Source organism: Colletotrichum tamarilloi (assembly GCF_030869305.1).
Source record: "Colletotrichum tamarilloi strain Tom-12 chromosome Unknown Scaffold_7.1, whole genome shotgun sequence".
NCBI lineage: Eukaryota > Fungi > Ascomycota > Sordariomycetes > Glomerellales > Glomerellaceae > Colletotrichum > Colletotrichum tamarilloi.
The window spans coordinates 810,080-832,832 of NW_026849390.1; the positions used below are offsets into that span (position 1 = coordinate 810,080).

The following is a 22,753-nucleotide window of genomic DNA, read 5'->3' on the forward strand; positions in this document are numbered from 1 at the left end:
GACAGTACCACATGCACAACCTGGCCGCATGAGGGGCGCTAGCCAAAGGCAACCGGAGAGAGGGTGCCGCGGAACTCAAAGCTGCTTGTCATTCCCAAGCCTGTTGTTCCGCCCTCCGTCGGCGCGAGGCCTGCGTCTTCGGCAGATCCTCGCTTGTCGTCCCTCTGAACTGGAACCTCCGGCGGCGTCAACGACCCATTTGCACCTGTTCACATAAGGATTGACTAGTGACGGTTAGAAGTCCAATTCCAGTGTCATATCTGTCCCTCTGCCACTCACGAAGGTACACACTGAATTCCGTAGAACGAACTGCAGAGAGCCAATTTCGACACCCCTGACTCGCAGTCTGTGCTTAATACAAACAGCGGTCGGCAAGGTCAAATTGATCGCCAGCATGCCACTAAAGTGTCCTGTCACAGCGCCATGGCTCGACACTTTTCAACTGCATCAAGGTGCGTTGGCTCGTCGCATTGGCTGAGTGTCGCGCAAGAGTGCAACGCGATACCTACACTGAAGAGAAGTCAAAACGCGTCATCTGGTACCGGTACAGCGTATCAGGTTGCTGCGGTGCCGTGGCCTGATGTCGGTCTTCACCGCAGCTGTCAGACGCAGGTCGGAAATGGCGAGAAGCCTTCCATGCCGTGGCGCCCGTTCACTCATTGCCCCCACGCGCAACGGTGCGCTAAACATGGAGGCCGATTACGGACGATTTATTCGTCATTTTGGAGTGGCAGAATTGGATGGTATCATCCAATCTCTCTCCCTATGCCGAGCGGAGAAAATGCGCTAGGCCTGTCTTGATAGACCTGGGTTGACCCTGTTTACAGTTCTTCGAGCACCAGGTGATGAAGTTTGGCATATCGAGACCTCGAAATCAATACTCAAAGTCCAAATCGGCAGAATATATGATAACCAACTACTCTGACGCCGGAGTTTCATGCCACGCGCAGGATCAGAGTATAGTCATACCATGCCTACCTCCACGCCACCTTTCGATCAGCCCTACATTACTTTATTGTGCATGCCGACATCCGCGTGCCGTGTTAATGGTCAATGGGAAGCTGCTTGGCTGCGTTACACGGAACATAGAGTGGACTTGCGGCGTCAGTACTGCAAAATAGGCAAGCACGTTGGGCAGTCAATCTCACCCGACGGATAGGTTCAGGCCGGGCCTCTCTGAAGTCTGAACCTCTTTGGAGACGCATACGGAGTACGTAGTAAACAATTCAAGGTGTCTGCATGTCCTAGACATTTTTGCACTCCGCACATTTAGACGCACATCTCCCGGACGCACGGTGATTGCACCCGTGCACACTAAGGTAGACTTCGGCTCAAGCGGACCACAACAAATTGTCTTAACCCACCGTCATCGCCGACAACTATCCGAAGTGTCTTGGAGGGAGGACGGGCAGACGAGGTACGAAGCTAGTTGAGACTACCAACCAACCTCTTTACGGAGACAGAGTGTTATAGGCTTAGCCTTTCAACCACTAGCCGCAAACGCATTGTTGGCGAGGGTTTCTCGGTGTGCCTGCGCGATCTTCCCAGAAGCCTTTGACAGAATGTCGATCATTTCCCCTGCAGCTAATTACTGATGGCTACTATATTGCTACCAGGTCTTCGCACGTACTCATTGTCCGTTATGAAGCAGCTCCCCAAATTATGTATGGAGTGCTCGTCTTTATGGTCATAAATCCACAATCACAGACGCAAGTTGCCATCAAGCAAATCTGCGTGGCTGGCCCCTCCCTTCGATGGAGGCCGGATTGTCTTAGACATTTCTAGCTCACGGCCAGCACTGCCTTCGGTTGACACTAAAGACTAGAGGAGAGACACTACAGCACGTTTCTTGACTCGAACATCAACGAATGGAAGCGAACCAAGACGATACTTTTCAGCCGTCATTGACCAGCAATGGTGGACTTTCCGATGGACATTTTCCCCCTTGCAGCCGCACACCGTCTTGTCTTCTGCTCCAAGGAGCACTGGTACCAAAGTCTTGCTACTTAGACAGAGCTCGTAGTTGAAGACCGAGAGTCTGTAAAGATGCTCTCCTACTTAGTGCAACTAGAGCAAAAGCTTGGGGATGGCAGTACCGCCGCCGGTAGCAGCTAAAGCTCCGGTGCCACTCTGTCGCGTCGGCCCCTTGTCCTTGAAAGGTAGTTCTTGGTGGTCACCGCGACGCTAGAGGCCCAGCCGCGTCGGTTTTGATTGACGGCGGGCCATTTCAAATGAGATGGCTCCTGTCACTGCTACACTACATCAGTGGCACACACAAAGCCGGGAAGTTAAGGTGCCATGGTGAACTAACTAGCTGGCTGGCTCCCCTGTTCTTCCTCCCGAAGTTGCCAGGTTACGCGTCGGCGCACCCACCTTACGGTCCGAAGACAGCAGAGAATATGAACCCCCTCTACGCCCTAATCGCCGCCCGGCGCCCGGCGTCCATGGCCGTTTCCTCGCAACTTCATCGCCCGTGAATCCCGCTTCATTCCAGACCTTGTAATGAGTGTGTGGGCTTGACATGACTACTTCAGAGCCACGAGTACTTGGTAGTTGTCGCCGTATCAGTTCGTGTGTCGCGGTTACAACTAGAGTTGACCGTCAAAGGGGGCAAGGATGCGTGGGAGAAGGCGGGACTGCGATTCGAGACGATACATCGATATGAAACTCCTCAAGCTCGCATTGCTTTCCCTGGCGGCATTCTCGAACCCAGTCCAAGCCCTTCAAGTTGGTAAGTTGGCAAATATTGATTTTCTCTCAAACAGACCGAGAAGCTGACTGTACGGCAGTAAATCATATTCCTCACGGCAGGAGACAGGTCGTCGGCTTTAACAGCACGACATCATCGGCCGCAACAAGCTCTGCACTGCAAATTACGTCTTCATCTACCAGCTCAATCACCCAAGCAGGAAACCCGTCAACTAGCACAGTCGGGACCGAAATACTCTCATCTACCTCAATCAACCAGCTAGCAGGATCTCAAAGTTCGATAGGGATCTCCTCGGTAAGAGGAGAGTCAGGGATAGGCAGCTCATTGTCGACGACATCAGACGAAACCAGTTCGCAGATCTCGGCCGCCGTAGGAAGCACACTGACCCTTACCAATGGCACATCGCAAACCACAGCCCTTGTCACCGCGACAGATGTGATGACCTCGCAACCCAGCAGATCATCTTCATTCACTGGAGCATTGACACCGTCCACTGCTTCTACTCGAGATTCGACGTCAGTAGGTCTCAACATCGCGGCCTCTGGCAACCAAACTCGTACTGTGTTCACGGCGTCTTTACCGGCAACTCCCACGAGTGTCAGATCATTCTTTCCTATTAGCAACGTTTCAATATCCGCGTCGCCCAGCGGGAACTACACGAATGGAAATTATAGCGGCTCGCCCACAGACGACGGCGGGGGGGATTATGTGACTTTGACACTGAAGGGTGGTTACGAGCCACCTGTTGTCTGCATATCAACTACACAAGGCGCCGTACCGACAACTTGGTCAATAGTATACACGACAACAACGACAATCTTCGGGGATCCGACGGGTTACACTCCACCGGAACCCGAAATCACGATCCCAATCACCTGCAGTCCTGCAGGTCTGGAAGAAGGCAAGGGTAAGACAAAAGTGTCTGCGAGTGTTTCGTGTACCTCAGAGGATGGTGTGGATATTTGCACAACCGAAGCTCCTCAGTTTCCAACCTTCAGTTCAACTCTTGGTCCAGAAACGACTGTTACCTTTGTCACTACGGCCAAAAATCCCTCCGTGGTCTTCTCACCTATCAGTACACCCCGATATGGTCACGATCCTGAGACACAAGCCCCGCAAGACAGGCGCTCATCTGCGAAACCCACAGCAGAATCCACGCCGAAACCGACGCCTTCGACTCAGTCACCCAATAACGATCCGAGACCACCTGGCTCGCCACGTGAAAGTGCCAAGGAACCGCCCAAGGCTACCTACATGATTACCGTAGCGCCAACCAAGATCATCATCAACGACCAAACTTTTACGCAGACCGACCCTTCAGAGACGACTAAGGTGACAGTGAACGGCGATGAATTCACAATTAACCCGAGCGAGGTCATTGGGGGTGGGACGATCGTCGATCGGCCCGGCAACGTCGGTCGAAGCACCATGATTCCATCCAGCACGGTGTTGGGCGACTTGCCTATTGTGATTGCGCCCGCAGGAACGCAAAACGTTGTTGTCGTCGGTGGGACGACGTTTGGGGTGCAGGCTACTCCCATAACGGCTGTGGTTGAAGGCCAGACGATCACTATTGAGCCATCCGCCGTCATTGTCCCAGATCCAAACGCTCCAATCGGCGGTGCAGCTCCGGTAACGACAGTGGTGAAAGGGCAGACCATCACACTTGTGCCATCAGCGGCCGGTGCCCCCGGGGAAACTGTTTCATCCGGCCGCGCTGCTCCACTGACGACCGTGATCGATGGGCAGAAGACGACAATCCAGCCATCCGCAGTGGCCGTCCCCAAACGAACCGTTTCGATCAGCCGCGCGTCCCCGGTCCAAACGGAGATCGTCGTGGCAGGCGGCGAGATGATTACTGCCATTGGCCCATCCGTGGTCGTCATTCGGTCGACCACGTTTACATACGGACTAGTTTCAACAGTCATCACAAAGGTTGTAGATGACGATACTATCTCAATAGGACCCTCAGGGGTTTCTGTGCGCAATATCACTGTGGGAGGTCCTGGGGCAAAGGCAACGGACACCACCTACGAGATCGTGGGCGGCGCTTCAGTCACGCAAGTCGGGGCATCGGTGGTGGTCGTAGACGGCACAAGCTTCACCGTGGGGCGAGGAAAGGGGACAACGACAAAGGTGTTTGGCGGCGAGACCATCACGATCGGTCCGTCCGGCGTGGTCGTTTCGACGATTACTCTTCCGTACCCGTTTGGGCCGACGGTGATTACGACAATCGACGTGCCTTCGACGGCGGCGGCGCCGTCGCCGGTGCCGTCTGAGACGAAGAAGAATGGTGGTGGTGCCGTCAGGCCGGCGAGGGCATTGACGGGGTTGCATTTAGAGGTTTGCATAGCGATCGGCGTCTGGGTTCTGGGGCACATGTTTTGAGACACGCCAGGGGACATGACATGTGCATGTTCAGTGTGTGCTACTGGCGTCGGACGGTTCTTCTTTCTCTTTGGTATAGTGCAAAACAGGGCACGATGGGATAAGCGAGGGTCGCATACATTGTATAGAATCAGGAATGGGGCTCTGCAACGACGGGAAGGGCTGAACTTTTGACACCTCCCAGGGGAAGTGAAAGGAATCACGATGGATGGCGCGATACGGCAGGGAACGGCACAAGCGGAACGCGGGGTTCTGATGCAGTGCGACCCTGTCGTCAACGACGCCGACGAACTGTATTATTATTACAAGATACATCTTAGAATGTAAACATAATCCATTCTACGAAGAGTAGAAGTAGAAGAGCAAGCAGGGCCACCACCAGGAGCGGCAGCAAGGCCACATACCACAGTACTCAGACATGACGCACAGCCATATGCGGGTTACAGGAAATGCCAAGCCCCCACCCCGCGGCCGATGGGGCCGGCCTCCGTCGGCGCCGACGGGCTTTCTGGCTGACAGGTCTTTCTGGGGGGCGAGTGCCGAATGATCAATATGACGCAGCATCATCTCATCCGATCTTTGTGCGTCCTGTCCTGGGTGAGTAAGTAACCTGCCAGATTTGGGATGGAAGGCTTCTGGAAAGGGGCACGGGTGATGTGATTGGTTGCACCCCCCCCGCGCCTGCGCCTTTGCGCCCATGGCCTGCTGGTGAGGTTTGGGGCTGAAGGCGAGGTGGTTCAGATGATACACTCGCGCGAGTCGAGGACCAGATGACGGACGGATTGGACGCATAGTGGTGAGAGGTGAAAAGGTGTAAGGATGGGGGAGAAAAGAGCCTCTTTCTTTAGCGGGTTGGAGGGCGGTAGACACGGTGTGAATGTGCTCCAGGCGAGGTGGATCTAGAGTCTGGGTGCGGGCAGGAAGGGCGTGGAGGGGTAGAGAATGAGGGGTCGAGTTTGGGATTCTCACATGGCTGCCTTACAGACGTCACGGTTCCCTTGTCTCGGGGAGGACGAGCGACGGCTTGTTTTTGGCTGGCGGACCACCCCCTGGAAATCGGGGGGCCGCATCGCGACCGGCCGTGGGTTCGCTCTAAAAAAGAATACACCCATGTTATTTTTCAGCCTTGGTGGTTCTCTCTGCGTCTAGTTCTTCTCTCTTGGGTTCGGTAGGCCAGGTTGGTAGGTAATCTTGCTGTTCGAGTCTCTCAGCCTTGGACGTGGAGTTGACATGGGGTCGGCATTTGGTTCTATGGGATAGGGATCGTGATATCAGTGTACACGTTCATACTCCCCCTGGCTTTCTTCCCTACCTCTACGCGCCCGCCCACTCCCGCGCGCGTCCGTCGTGATAGAAAGGTATCTTGAGACCGGAGTATCTATCAGGTATCTGAAACCACGACCTGGTCTTCCACCTAGCCCGCCTACTGCATCAGCCCGATCCATTCTTCCAGATACGTCGCGGGCTAGAAAGAGAAGAAGCCAGCTCTCCAAACGCGTATCAGAACGCAAGACCAGGCTGTCGACGTTGAAGCATTTCGCATCCCACACGGCCCTAATCTATTCACGACTGTTCACTGTGTGGGGTTGGGGAGGGTTTCGAACGCCAAGGCACCCAGACTGGACTTATACCACTTGGACGCTATGCGGCCGCATGCTTGCGGGTGGATTTGAGATGGGAGGTGATGGTTTTGTGTATATTGGATTCTTCTCTCAGCCCTTTTTGGAGGGTCTTGTTTAATCCGCTTTTTTGGCGTTCAGTGTTTGGCGAGGGATAGGTGCGACGTTGAGGCGTGGGTTTGGGGTTCTATTTTCTGTTTTTGGCTCCTGTTAGATGTTACTCTCCCGTCTGGACGAGGTTTAGTTTGCGGGGTGAATGTAAGTACAGCTTCAGGAGCATTATGGAAGAAGAACAGGAAGGCTGAGAAGGGGTTCTAGAACTTCTTTTCTTAGATGGTGTCACCGCAGAGGGTGAATGTTTGACGGCATCTGCCGATTTGGACCCTTTTCCAAGAAAAGGCATTCAAACCGCCTGATTTTCTGCGCCTATGCTCGTCCCATCATGCCACATTTCTTAGGAGGGCTATTATGCTATGAAGACTGATATGTTAGTAGGAGTGATATGTGCCTGAATTTACAGAGGTTTAGAGTAGATGGTTTTCTCTTGGAAGTGGAGGGGAGCACGGGGTCCGGGGTCTGGGGTATCGGACCTTTTGCGAGCGCGGAAGTTCGGGCCGGGGAGGGAGGTTAGGGGCCGATTCCACGGGGGACGGAAGAAAGTGTCTTCCGGTCCCGGCTCGGTGCCCGCGGCCCTTCGGTTCTAGGTGGCTAGGATGAGTCTTTGGCTAGGTGGACGGTGTGTTGTTGGTAATCTGTCGTTGTATACGAATCAACGGATGTGGTTGGGGCTAGGGAAATCGGCTCTCCGGAGTTTGGATCAAGTCAAATCCATTGCTTCATCCACAAGCTTCTGTTGGACATGTCTTTGGATCATGTACGAAGAAGCAGGAATGATAGATGTTTGATGATGCATGTCTAACACTGATGCCTTCTGGCAGACTTTCTCGTCTCCCGCTCCTTATTCCTAATGTGACCATGATGAGAGCACACCGATGACACTCAGCGGCGTAATGGCTCGAACTCGTAAATGGTTATTAGCGCAACCAATGAGTGACTCCTCAGCGAAGGTGTTCGCTCTTGACCTCTATTGCAGCGCTGTTAATATGACTTCCTCTTTGGCTATCGAGCCGCAGACGTTCGACCCTGGAGCAAGCCAAGCTACCGTAGTCCGGATCCTTGGCTCCCGCAACTAAACTCTTTGAATGGCGGTGACGATGAGGAGAACTCTCTCAAAGAAACCAGTGTCTTTGGCTCGTATTCTAGCAGAGTAAGGCGATTTGAGCGCGGGGGGCTGACAAGGGCCCTGATGACAAGATTTCAACTGCCAGTTGGCCGTGTGGAAGTCCTTACTTGAACAGCAAGTGACCTTCAACGGGCCAAACAGTAACGTATACCCAAAAACAACGCTTTAAAGAGAATAAGAATCACTTCAAACAATTTCATTCAGCGATAGGCCTTTTGTCTGGACCTCATGGTTCACCCATTCCACAGAATAGCACATTTCGGGGGACAGAGGCAGGAAAGCTCCAGGCCCTTGATATCAAAGTATGTATGAATAGCTACAGTCACTCTACAGTACCAAGTCTGTATCATGCAACTTCCGGATTTGAAGAGTGTTTCTGCAGTAGTCTTATCCCGTGAGAAGATTCGGTATAGACGATTCGTCATGCTGTCCATGTCGAGATGTGTAGATGACGGGACCCGACCCTCTGACAAGACCTTTATTTCTTGTGTTATATCATACCAGGAAAGCATATTCTCCATGTAGGAGCCCTCAAGATGCATAGAGGGCGCGACTTGAGGCGCCGGTGCTGATCCTCAGACCCATTCCGGAGAACCATCAGATCATAATCAACTCGCACTCAACAAACTACTACATACGACCATACCCATTGGAAAACTCAGGATCCCGTCCGCTCTCCCATAGATAAGCCAATGAGGGCTGGATTAGTAGTTGGGTTGGTGACGACCAGCGAATACCTGGTGTTGTATGTTTTTTGGTTGAAGCGCTTTGAAGCAATCCTTTTTGGTGGTTCACGATGTTGTTTGCCTCCACTTCCACGTCCACTCCTGCCGAGGTGATACAACGGGACGTCAAAATCCAGAGGAGTTTCTAATGAACAAAACTTTGATAATGATGATTGTTTTTTTGGGAGGTTTCTTTTGAGTAAAGTATACTATTTACTGACTTGATTTCGTTCTTTGGCGGAGGTAAAGACTGTGTTGTGTTGTTGAAGAGACTGACCCAAGGCAACACTAACTATTCATGATGGACTATAGAAGCCCAAATAATTTGATATGCGCACACGCAGCGCATACAGTACCCTCAAATTCATAAGAATCCCATAAGAGAAAAGTGTGACCGCGTTCGACACCTCTGGCTGGCGGCTCAGGTCGCATGCCATCAAGGCGACTTGGGTATGTGCTGAAGAGCAGTGGGCTGGCTGAGTGATCTCAACACCAATTTGCATATGAAAACGTCCGCTTGCCACCGAGTGAGTACAAGGGCTCATTCCTCCCCTACTCTGAAGCGTCTTTCAAGTTTTCTAAAGGTCTCTACTGTCTCTAGATCCTTTTGTTTGGCGGCTTCGGAACTCTTGGCTGTCCTTAACGCTATCACCTCCTTCCATCTCTCGCTTAGTGTCTTTGGTTTCGTCGGGTCTCGTACTATGCCAAGGTCTTCTTCTTGTTCGGCCACTTTTTTTTCCGATCGCTCAATTGCTTCACGGGGAGAATCATGTCCCTCGGCTCCCTCAGCGGAAGAGTTTCCGTCTCCAGCCATGCTTTTGTCGCTCGAGTGATTATCAAGGTTTCAGAAGGCTGATTCTGGTGAAGGGAGACTCTTGATACTTTTCTGTTGGCAATGACAAGGTTGCTAGCTTTGGTTGGCTTTTGCTTTTTGTCGTTATTTCTCGTAGTCGAGCGAGCTGTGGTGCTGAACTATAGAGATTCATTAGCAGGTGTTCTTCCGGCGTACGTGCAGATCCACCAACGATTTATAGATGATTTGATGCAAGGAATCCAAAGTGTATGGGGTAGAATTCCAGTGAACAACACATGGTAGCAGGCGATTCATAGGCTTTTATGGCCGGAATGCCTAGGGCCTGGGACGAGACGTGGCGGCTGCTTTGGTGAAGCTGAATAGCTGACTTGGAAGACAATAGTGGCACCGCCAGGTGACTCGATGAACAGTGGTAAATGGAGTCTTTCAAAGGCTGAATAGAAAATCGTGAAAAAAAAGGGGGCGGGGGGGGGGGGTCATTCCTAGCCATCGTTCGCCCAACGGAAGGTGGAAGGGGAACTTCCTTTGTCAGTGAGCAACGTCAGGATTAGAACTGGAAATACATTGCCAGCAAGATGTCTGGCGGGTATTCATGACGAAGTTCTTTGACTGCCACAGGCATGTTCTTCCGCCTTAACAGTGTACTTTGCCTACACGACATCCACCCAGGCCCCATGGCTTCAGCCTGGTAGAGAAGGTCTTGGTGAATCAAGAAAGAAACTTAATCTTTGAATAAAACTATTGCCATACAGGTCAGCAGGGCATAGCCGTCCGGCTGATGCGAAGCTCAGTAATTGTGTGTTGAAATGGGTGATTGGGCTGTAGACAGGAGAAGAAAGCTAGGCCCAACTCTTTTTTGCGGCATTAGGGGACGTCTTCTTACTCCCCACTTCAGCGCCTCACGCACGCATCACGTATACAGGGGCAGGTCAAGGTCCTTGGATACGAATGAATGTTAAGAATGATTTTTTTATCGTTTTCGGGGACTTTCGACCGACTGACTAATTATGCTAAGTACAGGACCCTGATAAGAAAGTTAGGGAGTTGCTGTGAGGGACTATTTAGAGCAAATTCTTCCTAGCCATAGCACATACTTGCATGACCGGCAATTGCTTGACTCCCAGATGTTTCAAGTCCAAGCTAGGGACCAGCAGGCCGGGTGCCTATCGTCTTGCTCTGCATGGGAGTTTTGACCGAGTTGTATGCAGATTTGGCTCTAATTCTTTTTCGCGGCCTCATCAATCTCGATTTGCATCTGTGCCAGCTTTTCCGCTGCCTGCGCGATCTGCTCCGCGTCTGAGGGCTGGGGCCCTCTGCTTACTATTTCATTGAGAGCTTTAATCATCTCGTCAGTTGACTTGCTTCCAGACATGTCTGTCGTCGGTCTAGGGACGATCAAGGTGTTTATGAAGAGGATGAAGTAGGGTGGGAGTAGAATTCAGGGGCTCTTGACGTTGGCAGATAGTTCGAGACTTTAGTCCAAATCTGGGTTGCAAAGAAGATGTAGCGTTAAGTGCAGTATCTCTGCAGAAAATGCGAAGCAAGAAGTCAGATAGTTTTTCGGGAGAGAGTATATGGATAGGCACAAGGGAGAGAGGGCTGGACGTTCGGTTTTATGATCGGTAGCTTCAAGACCCGGAACCTCGCAGAAAGTTAGGTATCACGGATGAGGGACTAGAAGGGTTGGACAAGCTACTGCGAACAAGCGGGGCTTGGGAGATCTATGGTAGTACCGTCGAAATGATGCAATGAACAGTGATGTATGGAGTTGACGAAGAGGATAAAGAGCAAAGGGGGGTTCGCTCAAGCGCAGTGTTCAAATCCTGTTGCATCGTTTTGCGTTTGGTGTTTAAGGCGGTCTACCTGTGCTATTCAGAGATGAACAACTGTTGCCCAATGAAACCCATATGAGATTAATTCTCATTCATGAAGGTTCGTCAATGGGTTCTGGGGTTGCACGGGGGGCGGTTATATTGTCAGTAAAACGTCTAAGAGAACGTTCATAGTGGGCGTGTTGCTTATCACGAAGGCATAAACACCTGACCCGAATGACTTTTCTACTCTGCATTAAATTAAGCGTACTGAAGGGAATACCTATACATGCAAGGTGATGACTCTTATTGAAGGTAATGTCTCCTATTGAGCGTAATAAGTGAGTTATGGAAACCGCCCCCTGGAAAATACCATGCGGTCGCAACAAACATACGATTCTGATAAACTCGCGCACATACGGTAGACAGGATGATATGTCCCCAGCGGCTTGCCAAGCTTATTGTCAAAACGGCTTGGCTACATATCGAGGAGTAGCGGGCCGGCCGACCTTGATCTACTTCTGCGTAGGGTATGACTTGCTCTCTGCACAATGTGCGGCTTCAGTTTGGCGGTAGCCTACACTGCGCCCTTAGGTGTCGTAGCAGAAGCTCCCTCTCCTCACTCTCTTTCAACTGTTCCCATGCATGTCTGCTTTCTTCCATTTTTCCAAATCTCCTCTCAAAGCATCTATCACCTTCAGTGAAATCTCCGCTTGACTGTCGTCTTCCTGCTGCATATCTCTTTCCAAATCCTGTATTATCATCTTTAGAGCCTCGACCGTTCCAAGATTTTCCTTATTCGCTAACTGAGGAAGGCTTCGCGCTATGATGCGACTAATGCGGTCGTTTACCGCCTCCAACTTTTTATTCTCAGCCTCCATTTTGGCGATTTTCTCTTGGTGAGCTGCGACTGTTTCGTCTGAGGGAGAGTCTTTGCCTCCAGACATATCTTCGTCGCTTGGCGGGTCGTCAAGTTACTAAAGGGTATTTTCTGACGGAAGGAGACGCGAATGTAATTTTTATAGGCGGATTATAAAGTCGTTCGCTTTGAAACGTTTTCCTTATGGCTGTGACTTCTTAATATTGCTTAGAATTTGGCGCTGAACTGGGCAAATGAAGGTTGATTTTGCCTTGAAGCGTCCTGGCGTCGTGTGTGCTTGCTTAGATACAGAAGCTGTATGGAACGATCCGATGTTGGGACTTTGAAGCATTCGTATAATAGTCTGAACGAATCGCAAATAGTCTGATAGTATGAAGTTATTCGTGGGCTTTTATAATCGATAGGCATGGACCTGGGCCAACACAGCATAGCGTTGTAGGCAGTGACTGCAGGGGGCACCTGCTTTGAGCACCTTTGCTAGACATGAAATGTGGTAGCAACATCATGCGATTCGAAGAACAGCAATGAGTGGAGTTCCTAAACTTTTGCTGAGAAATCCAGGTAAAGGTAGCATCTGTCAATCGCAACACTTCACAAGTCCTTGCGTTTCTTTGACATTCGCGAGGGTGAACCTGATCACCCAAAGATGATCATCAGCCACCTCATGGACAGTGGCAAGCACACTTCCCAGTCATCCGCTATTGTAAGGTTGAAATGTACCAAGGCGGTAAAACTACCCTGAAGGCGTCTGTGTGAGTGTTCATGGTAAAGCTCTTTGACTACTGCAAACATGGGCTCCTAGCTGAGAAATGTCCTTTGTCTGTACAGCATCAAAATGGGCCGATGGCTTTGGTGCGGTAGAGAAAATCATGTGTAAATGAGGGGACAAAAGTGATGTTACATCAGAGATGCCCTCTGTTCAAGTATTCAAGGTCTGTATTCTGTGATCTCGAGCTTGCTTATTGCTCTACGGTGAAAGAAAGAGTGTGTTGACGTTTGTATCTGTCTCAGACAATCCCGTCCAGCCATGGCGACCCTCAAATGAAATGGATGAGAAGCGTATTCCTAGGCTCGCCCCAGTTCCATCTTCAATGAAGTGATGTCTCAAGCGTATCCGGACCATATCTCACCGGCAGTGAAGATTGCCTAACTTCGCGATGACTCGAGTACCTCAGGCACAAGGTGAGCCCATGATTCCCAGTCAAACTCTTTCGCAGTCGCTCCCTTTGCTATGATGTCTTTCAATAGCTCTTCTCGATCTCTTACTTCTTTCTTCAATTTTTCGTACCAGTCTTCATCCTTTTTGTCGCCCTTGTCCTCCTCGCGCTTGACCCGTATCTTCGAAGCAGCAACGAACCGTTGTGCCTTCTTCCTGTCGCTGGTGAATCGAGCCTTTGCCTTAGCTTGTTCGTCGCGATTGTGGGCTACCCTTTCCGCATCTATTGCATAAGCCGCGCCTGCTTGATCACTAGTCATTCCATCGAAGTTGATGCGGTCATTTTCGTCGTAGTAATTGGGCTTGGGATGGGACGAGTTGTCTGAGGAGCTTTCAGGCATTTTGAAATTACTCCACAAGCTAGCCTGTGAGGCCTCTAGAGGTTGAAATAGAGTGCGAGCAGGTGCGATATTCCTTTCTTCTGGAAGTTGACCCGGTTATCGACTATCATGAACCACTTTGTCTTGGCAAATCTCCTTGATGTTGGTTAGATCTGGATGCTGAGCTGACCGAGGGATGTTTAAATCTGTTGTAGGTGTTGTAGCAGCAGGTGAAACATTCACATCGAATACAGCATTCTGTCGCCGACTAGAGATAGTGGGTTTATGTATGCCTAGAGGGAATTGCCATGGAAGACGAGGATAGACATCGTGATTTATGGCCGGTGGGTATGTGACTCGAAATCTCACTGGAAGGCATCGTGAGCAAGTGAGAAATGGGAGAGTAAATCGCTTTTGGTCAGCAAAAGCTTGGAAGAACAGTAATATTAGCGTCAAAGAAATCAAATAGACACTAAATCAAGGATGAATTTGGAGAGTTCATAGAGGAGTTGGAATGGGTGAGTTTCTGGACAATAGTCATCCAGCTTCGTCTGGATTTTTCTGTTCAGTGCTCTCGTACCGACATGACCGTAAGGGAAACCCACGAACACGGCTTTTTCCTCGAAGAAGCCTTGTAGGGTGGCCTGCGATCATTCGACGGCGGTAAAGCTCCGGTATTGTAGGCGCCGAAACAATTGTTTCTGTCAGGCGGTCCTTCAGCCAGTGACATACACACCTCACTTCCAATCAATTCTCAGATTGTCCATAATGAATGTAGGTATCCTACTATTCTAACCGAAGAATCAGGAACCTTTTACGAAAGAAATTTGAAGACATTGAGGTAGGTAGAGCCAGGTGGTAGGTAGCGATGTGGCTCTCTGAACAGATATCCTTTGTTGTTATAATTCTGCCATGTACTCCGTTACCGCGGCCAAACTTGGTCCTCAGACACCATCATAGCACGCAGTTGATGAGGGATCTACCTCGATTAGTCGACTATGCTCAATGACCGCACAATCTTTTCATACCCCATCATTAGGTTGTTCCTTTAAATCTCCTCGTCAAGATTGCACGTAACAATATGCGTAGAACGGTACAGAGGCCCCATCCCCTACTCCTTCTTCCCAGTCCCAGCAAATCAAGAACACCAACCAAGTCTCGGCCACGCCTCATTGATCTCCCTCCGCGGATTCCCATGGCTCGTTCTCTCAAACCTACTTGCAAGCGAATGCCTACAAAGGTTATTATACAGCGTCGCGACATGAATCGGCTGGCCGATATAGTAATGGCACCGTCGGCGCTCATGTCCTGATGCCGGATGATGGCCTCTGCGACGACCTTGCCCTAGTTTCCAGACGCGCCGTCGTCCTTGAGGGCTTGGAGGGCACTGAAGCCGCCTCAGATGCCAAAGGACATGCGACTTGCGGTGAGGTTTTGGCGTGGAATGTGACGAGCATCGCGGCAAGAATGTTACATTCCCTGAGACTAACTCCGCCTTGACACATCTTGGGCTGGTAGGCAATAAAGAGCCTTCACAGACGTAGCGTTCGGCTTGATTTTATTCTGTACAAGATATAGGCAGGATGTATCGAGAGGAGAAGTTAACAATTCAACGAAGAAGTCATCGAGGCGAGGAATCATACTCGACTCGGGAGCTGCAGCATCATGCCGGATCCCTCACATCATACCTCGGGATCTGCAAATGAGTCGAAGTCACTCATCATCGGGATGAGAATCGACTGCTGAGAAGTATCATCTCTGGGTGACCACTGAAGACGTACATCTCCGTCCTTCTAGCTGCAGACCGCCGCTAGGCATCGTCTAGATACTCGGAGTCTCCCGCCCGCTAGACATGGCCCGCGAGCGGAAAGGCACCGGATCAAGGAGCAGTAACAGGAACTGAGATCACTTGCAGTCAGAATGATATGCCGCATAGCTACTCCCGCGCGTGCGAGTTGACTTCTCGATTGGCACATGGGCAAGAAGAGGTCAGTCATTGCTGGGCCGATGATGGTGTCGTGAGGGTAGGCGAGAACAGCCTGTTGTGGAGAGATCTAGACATACAGGGCATACAAGGCTTCGCTGCGTACACCTAGAATGAGACCACGGCGATGGGGGCATGTGGCATGCACCTTGTTTCTATGGGCTCTGGTTAGCCAGGCCGGCGAAGGAGATCCTGTGGCAGGTGGTCATCGCTTGCATTGAGATTGTGTCTGCACTGGGGAATACTCCTATACTTCTTAATGTGAATGTGTCAACCCTTTGCAAGCAGATCCCGTCAGCAATTGGTGGCAAACTTTGTGCCTACAAGTAGGCGAATTTGGTTTAACGCAGTTCAAAGTGTATATTTCAACGACTCTCGATTGAGAGTACCCTAAGGTAATGCCAGTGGCTCAAAGCGTCGAGTCTAAACCCCGCGTGCGATGAAGAAGAAGTGTATCAGAAGCATTATCCGCAGTCGAGCAGGAGACAGAATGGCAGAGTACAAAAATAACAATTCAATCAGACAACTGGACTATGGCGGCGAATAGGCACTGCCGCCTTTACATCTTGCCCTTGCCCTTCCCGCGAGTCTCCAGCATGGGAAACTCCTCTTGCTCCTGCTGGATACCGAGGCTAGAGAAATCGCCGGCACCATTCTCTTGCAGACTCAGCCGCAAAGCCAGCTCCAAATCATCATCTCGTGGTGCAGGGTGGCTCGCGGATCCAGCACTACTGAGCAAGAGAGCCAACTCAAGGTCGTCGTCCCTAGGCGTGGCTTTGCTGGAAGAACCTGCTTTGGCGCCAGCGATAGGCTTGTAAGTTGCCGGGGGAGACATGGAGGGTGTTCTCTTTGTCGTCTTCTTCGCCGGTTTGGACTTGTACTTGATGGCAAACTCGAAATCACTGGAGCTGTTCTTGCGAGGAGACTGAGCCACATCGTCGGTAGCCTCCATCAGAGAAAGTCGAAGAGCTTGCTGGAGCTGCTGTTCGTACTCGTCTTCTTCCTCAACGACGGGAGGCGGGGGGGTAAAGCCAGTAATACTGGGCTCCGGTGTAACTGTGTCCACGGTACTTTCGCTGAAGGACGATACCGTGTCGAAGCTAGCATCGGCGGCAGAACCAGTGTCGCTGGCACTAGTGCGACGCTGCTCCTCGAGCAGCAGTGTCTCCTGGGATATCATTTCCGCATATTGGAGAGCCTCCTCCTCGGTCAAGTCGCCAAAAGCGCCAACGCCAAATCTGTTGCGCAACCAGGCTTCTTCTTTAATGTCCTGTTCCTCCTCTCGCCGAAGCTCTGCAGTCTCTGCGGCAATGTAGCCAGAAACATTCCCGCCCTGGCGCCTAGTAGCAAGGCGGCCGTGAACATCGGCGTGTCGAAGCCGACGTTTACGACCAGGTGGCTGGTGAGTGGCGCTGTAAGACCAGTAACGCAGGAAGGCCCCGAAAGACGTAATACCACGCAACACAGTAGGATCAGGGTCGAGATAGATGGCTCGAGCAGCTGAGTATGTATCGATCGGGAGCGCAGGGTTCATCGTCATCATGTGACGGGGTACTCGACCGTTGGAACGTCCATTGAGTGTACGGAGCGGCTCGAGCGAAGATGCCAGCGGGTCCCATGCTTGTACCAAGCCATCATTTCCGCCGTGTACCAGATACAAAGCCGTCAAGGCCAGGCAACTGATCTCGGGAGACTCTGTTTGAATGATGCGAAGAGGGGAGATGGTGGACATACTGCGCTGCTCGCGACAGTTCCAGACAACAACTGATCCGTCCTTGGTTCCGACAGCCAGCATACGGGTTCGCCGACCAGGAATTTCTGTCGACGATTCGGCAGTCTGTGGTGTCATTGTAGGAGTGGCAGCAGGTCTGGACCCAAATTGCAGAGGGTCTTCCGTTAATGTGAGAAGTGCGTGTGACGACAAATCAAGAGCCGACGCAGTGATCTCTGAACCTCCATAGTTGCCGAGTGACATTGTAGCAACGGCCCATTCATCCATGGAATTGAGCTTTGCCTGGGGCGTTAGCGAGCCGGACGAGATGGGTGTCACATCGCCCTTAACCACAGCCTTGGTAGGCTTGGGCTGGGACTGAGACTCATGCTTGTAGTCTCTTCCCGATCCAAATATTGACTGCTGCACTGGAGGGACATCCTGATAGACTGCAGCAGTATCTTCCACAGTGTCTGGAGTCTGTCGCGGCGTTTGGGACATGGCTCGGGCATAGCGAGTGACGCTCGGGGGATGTGTCTCCTCCAGCCCGCAATGAATAGAGACAATGACCTCCCCGGCGCCGCCGGCGTCATCGTTCGCAAAGTCGACCTCCAGTCTTCTTCGCATGTCCCAGCCATCACAGACCTTCCGGAAATGTGACGGCTTGTAACGGAGGAATTTTTCAATCTCACGGGCTTCCGCGACGAGTTGCTCTTTACTCAAGTTCATCGCGTCTGCGGGAGATCGAGGCGAATAAGCACCTCGGAGAGCATGCTTGTCGAACTCATCGGGCCGAGCCTGGCGACGGGAGTCGTCGATGAGCCGCCAGTAGACTGAGCGTCCGGCGAACCATGCGTTCTTGGTGACATCTTCGCCTTTAGATCGCTCCAGACTTGTCTTCGGCACGTCGACCAGGTAGAACACCTCTCCCAGGGCATTAAGAGCCACAGCCCATACGCGCTGGGCAGTCTTGCGCTTCTGGGTATACTGATCGTCGACTTTGATTGAGACGATCGGAACACCGGGGCTGAGCACCCATCGCGCTGTCATCTCGCCGTTGGGATGCCGCGGGCCACTTCCGTCTCCGTGGAGCGCATACGTAGTGACGATTCCGAGAGTTGAGCCGGTGATGATCCCGACCGTGGAGTGCGTAATGTTGGGTACAGCAGTGGATTTAGCAACCCAAACGGCCGAAATCGCTTCTGATAGTTCAGGGATCTTGGGAATATCGGGGTAGGTGTCGATTACGCCAGTGTCGCTACCAAGATACCGACCATGCATCTCATTGATCGGGCGGTAGTAGGCACGTCCGCCTGGAAAGCCTTCGCCGGAGAGCATGCCATAGGGCTGGCTGACATCCATGACGTTTGGGCAAGCGGCGGGTCCATCGCCAGCACCATATGGCTCAAGATTGGGAAACACCTCGTCCAGCTGTAGAATAGTGAAAGGGTCTCGGAATCCCCATTTCTCCACCTTGCCAATAAAAGAATCACTCAAGGTCGCGGCACCAAGGTCGGCAGTGCCGTGAATAACCCGGGGAGCCTTCTTGACAGTGAAGTCGGCATGGATGTGGGTCACAGCCCAGGGCAGCTTCGAGTTGTAGGTCAAGACAGCGCTTGTCTTCTTACTGCTTCGGCCAGATGCTCCAATGCCGCCAGGCTTAGCACCTGGTTTACCTCTGATGAGGCCCCTCAAAAGACGGGTTCGTAGGAGATATTCACTTCGCCACGTCGCAAGAGAAGTCAAGCGAGAAAAGTAGCGAGACTCTGAGCGAACGAATTCGAAAGAGTCATGGTCCAAGGGCCCTGCGCGATTCTGCTCGCCAGATTTTGTAGTCAGACTATCGTGACCCGGGAAGAATCGTAAAAAGGCCATTCGCCACGCATGGGGCGTCGTAACGAGCGAGTAGAAACGCTTCGACACCAAAGCTATCGCCGAGTGCGAATCGGGATGTAGGTGAGATAGGACGTGGGTCAACAACTCTACAACCATAGCGTTAGCGGGGGTTCAACTGCGATCCTCTGTCTTGTCCTGCATACCATTTGGAAAGTCTGTCAACTGCACGCTATCGGGTCGATTCTCAGATCGCTTGATGACCTTGAAGCCCAAAGCTTGACGGGGAGTAGACGGGGTTTGCGCATTTTCGTAATCAATCACTCGCTGACCAGCGACGGCTGAATGGCTATCAACAGAAGCTGAATCGTCAAAACTCAGCCGGCGAAGCTTCTCGTCGAGCTGGGCGGCGCTGACGGCGTCGAATGAGTCACGGCGCCCTCCGTCTGGAACAGATCTTGGAGATGCACTGCCTGTCTCTTCGCGGCGAAGGACAGCGACGCCGTTGGGCTGCTGGCGCGAACAAAAGCCATGCTGGACTGAGGTAGTGGTGTCCGAGGGGTTATCTTGTTGATGTTGCGTTTCTGAAGACTCTGTCGGCCAATGTTGCATAAAGCTGTGGAACGGGAGGTCGTGGGCAGGTGGCGGGCGACTGTGCAAGGACAATGTGCACAGTCTTGGGAGATGAAGTTGATATGTTCGAGAGAACAAATTTGCGCGAAATGCGGGAGGATTGCGAATCGATTACGGCTTGAGGGTGTGATAACGTGTCTAATTCGTGTATGGTGCTTAAGTGAAGCTTTTCGTGGTCGCGTTTCGTGACGAAATGGCCTACAGTCGCGGGAGATTGCGGCGATGGAACATCCCCGGGCCGGTGCTTATCAGTGGCGGGGTGTAGCGGTTGTTCTTATCAGAATCTTCAATGCCGTCATCAACATCATCACCAAAACGTTTTGTCAGTCAGGTCCACTTGGACACATTGAACAAGCAGTAAATCATTCAATTGGTTGATATTCCTAGCTAATCGATCACACATGTGCCATCATGTCACGAATGTATTCGCTACTGCTACCACTTCAACTCGGTGCAGCAACTGCCGTGTGTTTCGCAAGGCTTTCTGCACTAATTAGCCTCATTGACTCAACGAAAAAGGAACAATGGCCGCTGATAACGGAACTCACTCCTGAGATGCGGTAATCCGGTACGCTGTACGGAGTAGCTGCATTCACTCTCACAGCACCGAGTTCAATGCAGTCCAGGCAGGCATGGACCAAAAGTTGGGATATCGCCAATGCGATGTTGAGGACAAACGGCAAAAGTTGAAGATGCGGCCAGTGTGGATTGAACACACGACCTTCAGATTAAGTGATTGAAGTTGACTTCAGTCTGACGCTCTCCCAACTGAGCTATGTCCGCCACGATCTTCGAATTGCGATGGCAGTTTTCGGGGCAGCAACGGAATAAGTCCCTGTTCGAAGTGGGGAGTAATCTCGGAGCCCTGACTTGGTCTTCTGGAGTGGATCCTCCAGAGTCTGCCTTCCGAACATTGGAGAGAGGAAAGAAATGGCGGTGGTCGGCTGTGCCTAAGGGAAGCAGATGGAAATCCAGGAAACATTCTGCAGGTGGCATCGATCAAGAGAGCGAATTACAGGAAAGAAGGGGCAAGGGGCGTGGCTGAATGCTATCTCGTCAGTCAGCTGCTCCCTCAGCTAGCTGTCTTGGTTTCTTCCCCTTTCAACTCCCAAATCCCTTCGGCACCCCCAAAGTTTCCAAGAAGAATTGATGTGCGAGTGCGGCAGGTTTGACAGGTTTGACAGTTTGCTTGATATGCCGAGACAAGGGACAACAACGGCTGACAACAATCTGACAGATTATTGACGACAAGTTCGCAACCAACGAGTCCACGCTAGCGGCGTCAGTCAGGGCCCGCCGCGTTGGTAAGGATGGCAGTTAATATCGGCCTCATCCTGCTGACTTACTCTCGTTTGTCTTGGTCCACCTCAACAATCGGGCCCTCTTCTTGAAACAATTTCAACTTTACGATGTTGCTCAACCAAGTTGCTTTTCGAGGTCCCTGTCCGTATGAGACGGTACTACTAGACAACAGCGCCGGGCCTCTGTGCCCCGGAGTGTAAATCAACGCTGGCACCATCAAGCGGCCGACGGTCAGCCTGAACCGTGACAGCCACCGACCACAGCCGCCCGAAGTGGTATCATGAACTTCCGGGACGCCTCCAAAGACGGATCTGTTCCGATCCCAGTACCTCGGTTCGGCCTCGTATTTCTTCAAAGATTACAGAGCGGCCTCCAAGAACCCCCTTTCGCGTTTGCGCCAGCCGCGGCACCACAGAGTCAACTTCCAGTGGCTCGATTCCCAAGCTCATAGGAGACGTGTTGTCACCGCCATCACGGCATCGCCTACCATCACCACCTTGACGAGAAGAAGCACAGACGCCTTACATCCCCCCCAGCTCCCCAAATCTTGGACACCGACTCATCATGCTGCCGCAATTCCGCACAACATGAGTCGCGCGGCCAAGGCAGAGCAATCTGGCAATCTCAGCCCGGTTACCAACACACAGGGTCCCCGGGGCTGGGCCGCGTAACGGTGCCATGAGACCAGGACAGTCTCCTCCCATTTCCCCTTCTCTCTTTCGCACCCACCTTGGTCCCTGGGCCCTGGCACGGTGGCACCTCCAAATCTCCATCCTCGGTGAAGCCCTATGAAGAACGAGTGGAACAAGGGAAACCCTCCCCTGGAACTTGTGCGTTCGGATGTCAAGGGTCCTCTTCCCACACTCTCCCGATTCTCGCAGGTTACTTGTTTTTCTCACGAGGGCAAACACTAGGCAAATCCCATCGGTGCGGTCCAGTTCCGTTTTTTTCGCGCTTCAGCCGTCGCTATAATAATAACCCATGTGCGGCACAGCAGAGACTTACTCAAACCTACCGGGCTGTTCGATACGACAGATACCTAGTATGCCTCGGCGACTCTATCCATCCAAATCATGGGGTGTCAAGCGGCTCAAACCCTCTCGATCATCAGATCATGGCATCTGAGGCAGTTTCTTCCACCGCCGAGTCAGGACTCGTCACTGTTTCCCTCGATTCCCAGATTTTCTTGATGATCTCTCATCTATCACAAAGACCGTGCACTGTAGCGCACTGACGGTTAACTGAGCACACACCACAGATTAAGAATTCCCGACTTCCGGGGGCCGGCCCCGAACCACAAGAGTCGAACATCCCCATCGCATGGGTGCCCAGAACAACATCCAGGATCCTAGGGTAACCATACAGATATCCACCTCCCAAGTCCACCTCATTGAAAAACGGCCGAGTCAAATCTGTAGGAGAAAGGAGCCACCTGTGACGTAGGTCTCCGCACAGTCGCCCATTCCCTTGGGCCGCGCTTGGACGGAGAACAGAGCACAGAAAGGCAATTCTTTCGGGGCCAAGAGAACGTCTCCATTATATCTGCGGATGCGGATATGGATCC

At 51.9% G+C, this 22,753-nt stretch overlaps 6 protein-coding genes across 6 annotated transcripts; 2 read left to right on the forward strand and 4 right to left on the reverse strand.

The window, feature by feature from the left end:
* Nucleotides 1-38: 38 nt before the first annotated feature.
* CTAM01_03201 (uncharacterized protein) lies at nucleotides 39-660 on the reverse strand (the record flags this gene model as incomplete). Its single annotated transcript, XM_060519238.1, has 2 exons — nucleotides 39-205; nucleotides 549-660. The coding sequence occupies 2 exons, from the start codon at nucleotides 658-660 to the stop codon at nucleotides 39-41; spliced, it is 279 nt and encodes a 92-aa protein (XP_060386237.1).
* Nucleotides 661-970: 310 nt separating this feature from the next.
* On the forward strand, nucleotides 971-1,785 carry CTAM01_03202 (uncharacterized protein; the record flags this gene model as incomplete). Its single annotated transcript, XM_060519239.1, has 3 exons — nucleotides 971-1,103; nucleotides 1,249-1,417; nucleotides 1,617-1,785. The coding sequence occupies 3 exons, from the start codon at nucleotides 971-973 to the stop codon at nucleotides 1,783-1,785; spliced, it is 471 nt and encodes a 156-aa protein (XP_060386238.1).
* An 876-nt stretch (nucleotides 1,786-2,661) lies between these two features.
* Nucleotides 2,662-5,117, forward strand: CTAM01_03203 (uncharacterized protein; the record flags this gene model as incomplete). The annotated part of the gene is made up of 4 exons (XM_060519240.1): nucleotides 2,662-2,731; nucleotides 2,790-3,004; nucleotides 3,068-5,053; nucleotides 5,109-5,117. 4 exons carry the CDS (start codon nucleotides 2,662-2,664, stop codon nucleotides 5,115-5,117), a joined length of 2,280 nt encoding a protein of 759 aa, XP_060386239.1.
* Nucleotides 5,118-13,336: 8,219 nt separating this feature from the next.
* Nucleotides 13,337-13,747, reverse strand: CTAM01_03204 (uncharacterized protein; the record flags this gene model as incomplete). The annotated part of the gene is made up of 1 exon (XM_060519241.1): nucleotides 13,337-13,747. One exon carries the CDS (start codon nucleotides 13,745-13,747, stop codon nucleotides 13,337-13,339), a length of 411 nt encoding a protein of 136 aa, XP_060386240.1.
* Nucleotides 13,748-14,864: 1,117 nt separating this feature from the next.
* On the reverse strand, nucleotides 14,865-15,140 carry CTAM01_03205 (cyanamide hydratase family HD domain-containing protein; the record flags this gene model as incomplete). The annotated part of the gene is made up of 1 exon (XM_060519242.1): nucleotides 14,865-15,140. A coding segment is annotated over one exon (276 nt), but the record flags the coding sequence as incomplete, so codon positions are not given.
* Nucleotides 15,141-16,269: 1,129 nt separating this feature from the next.
* On the reverse strand, nucleotides 16,270-19,866 carry CTAM01_03206 (F-box domain-containing protein; the record flags this gene model as incomplete). Its single annotated transcript, XM_060519243.1, has 2 exons — nucleotides 16,270-19,403; nucleotides 19,461-19,866. 2 exons carry the CDS (start codon nucleotides 19,864-19,866, stop codon nucleotides 16,270-16,272), a joined length of 3,540 nt encoding a protein of 1,179 aa, XP_060386242.1.
* Between the last annotated feature and the right edge of the window lie 2,887 nt (nucleotides 19,867-22,753).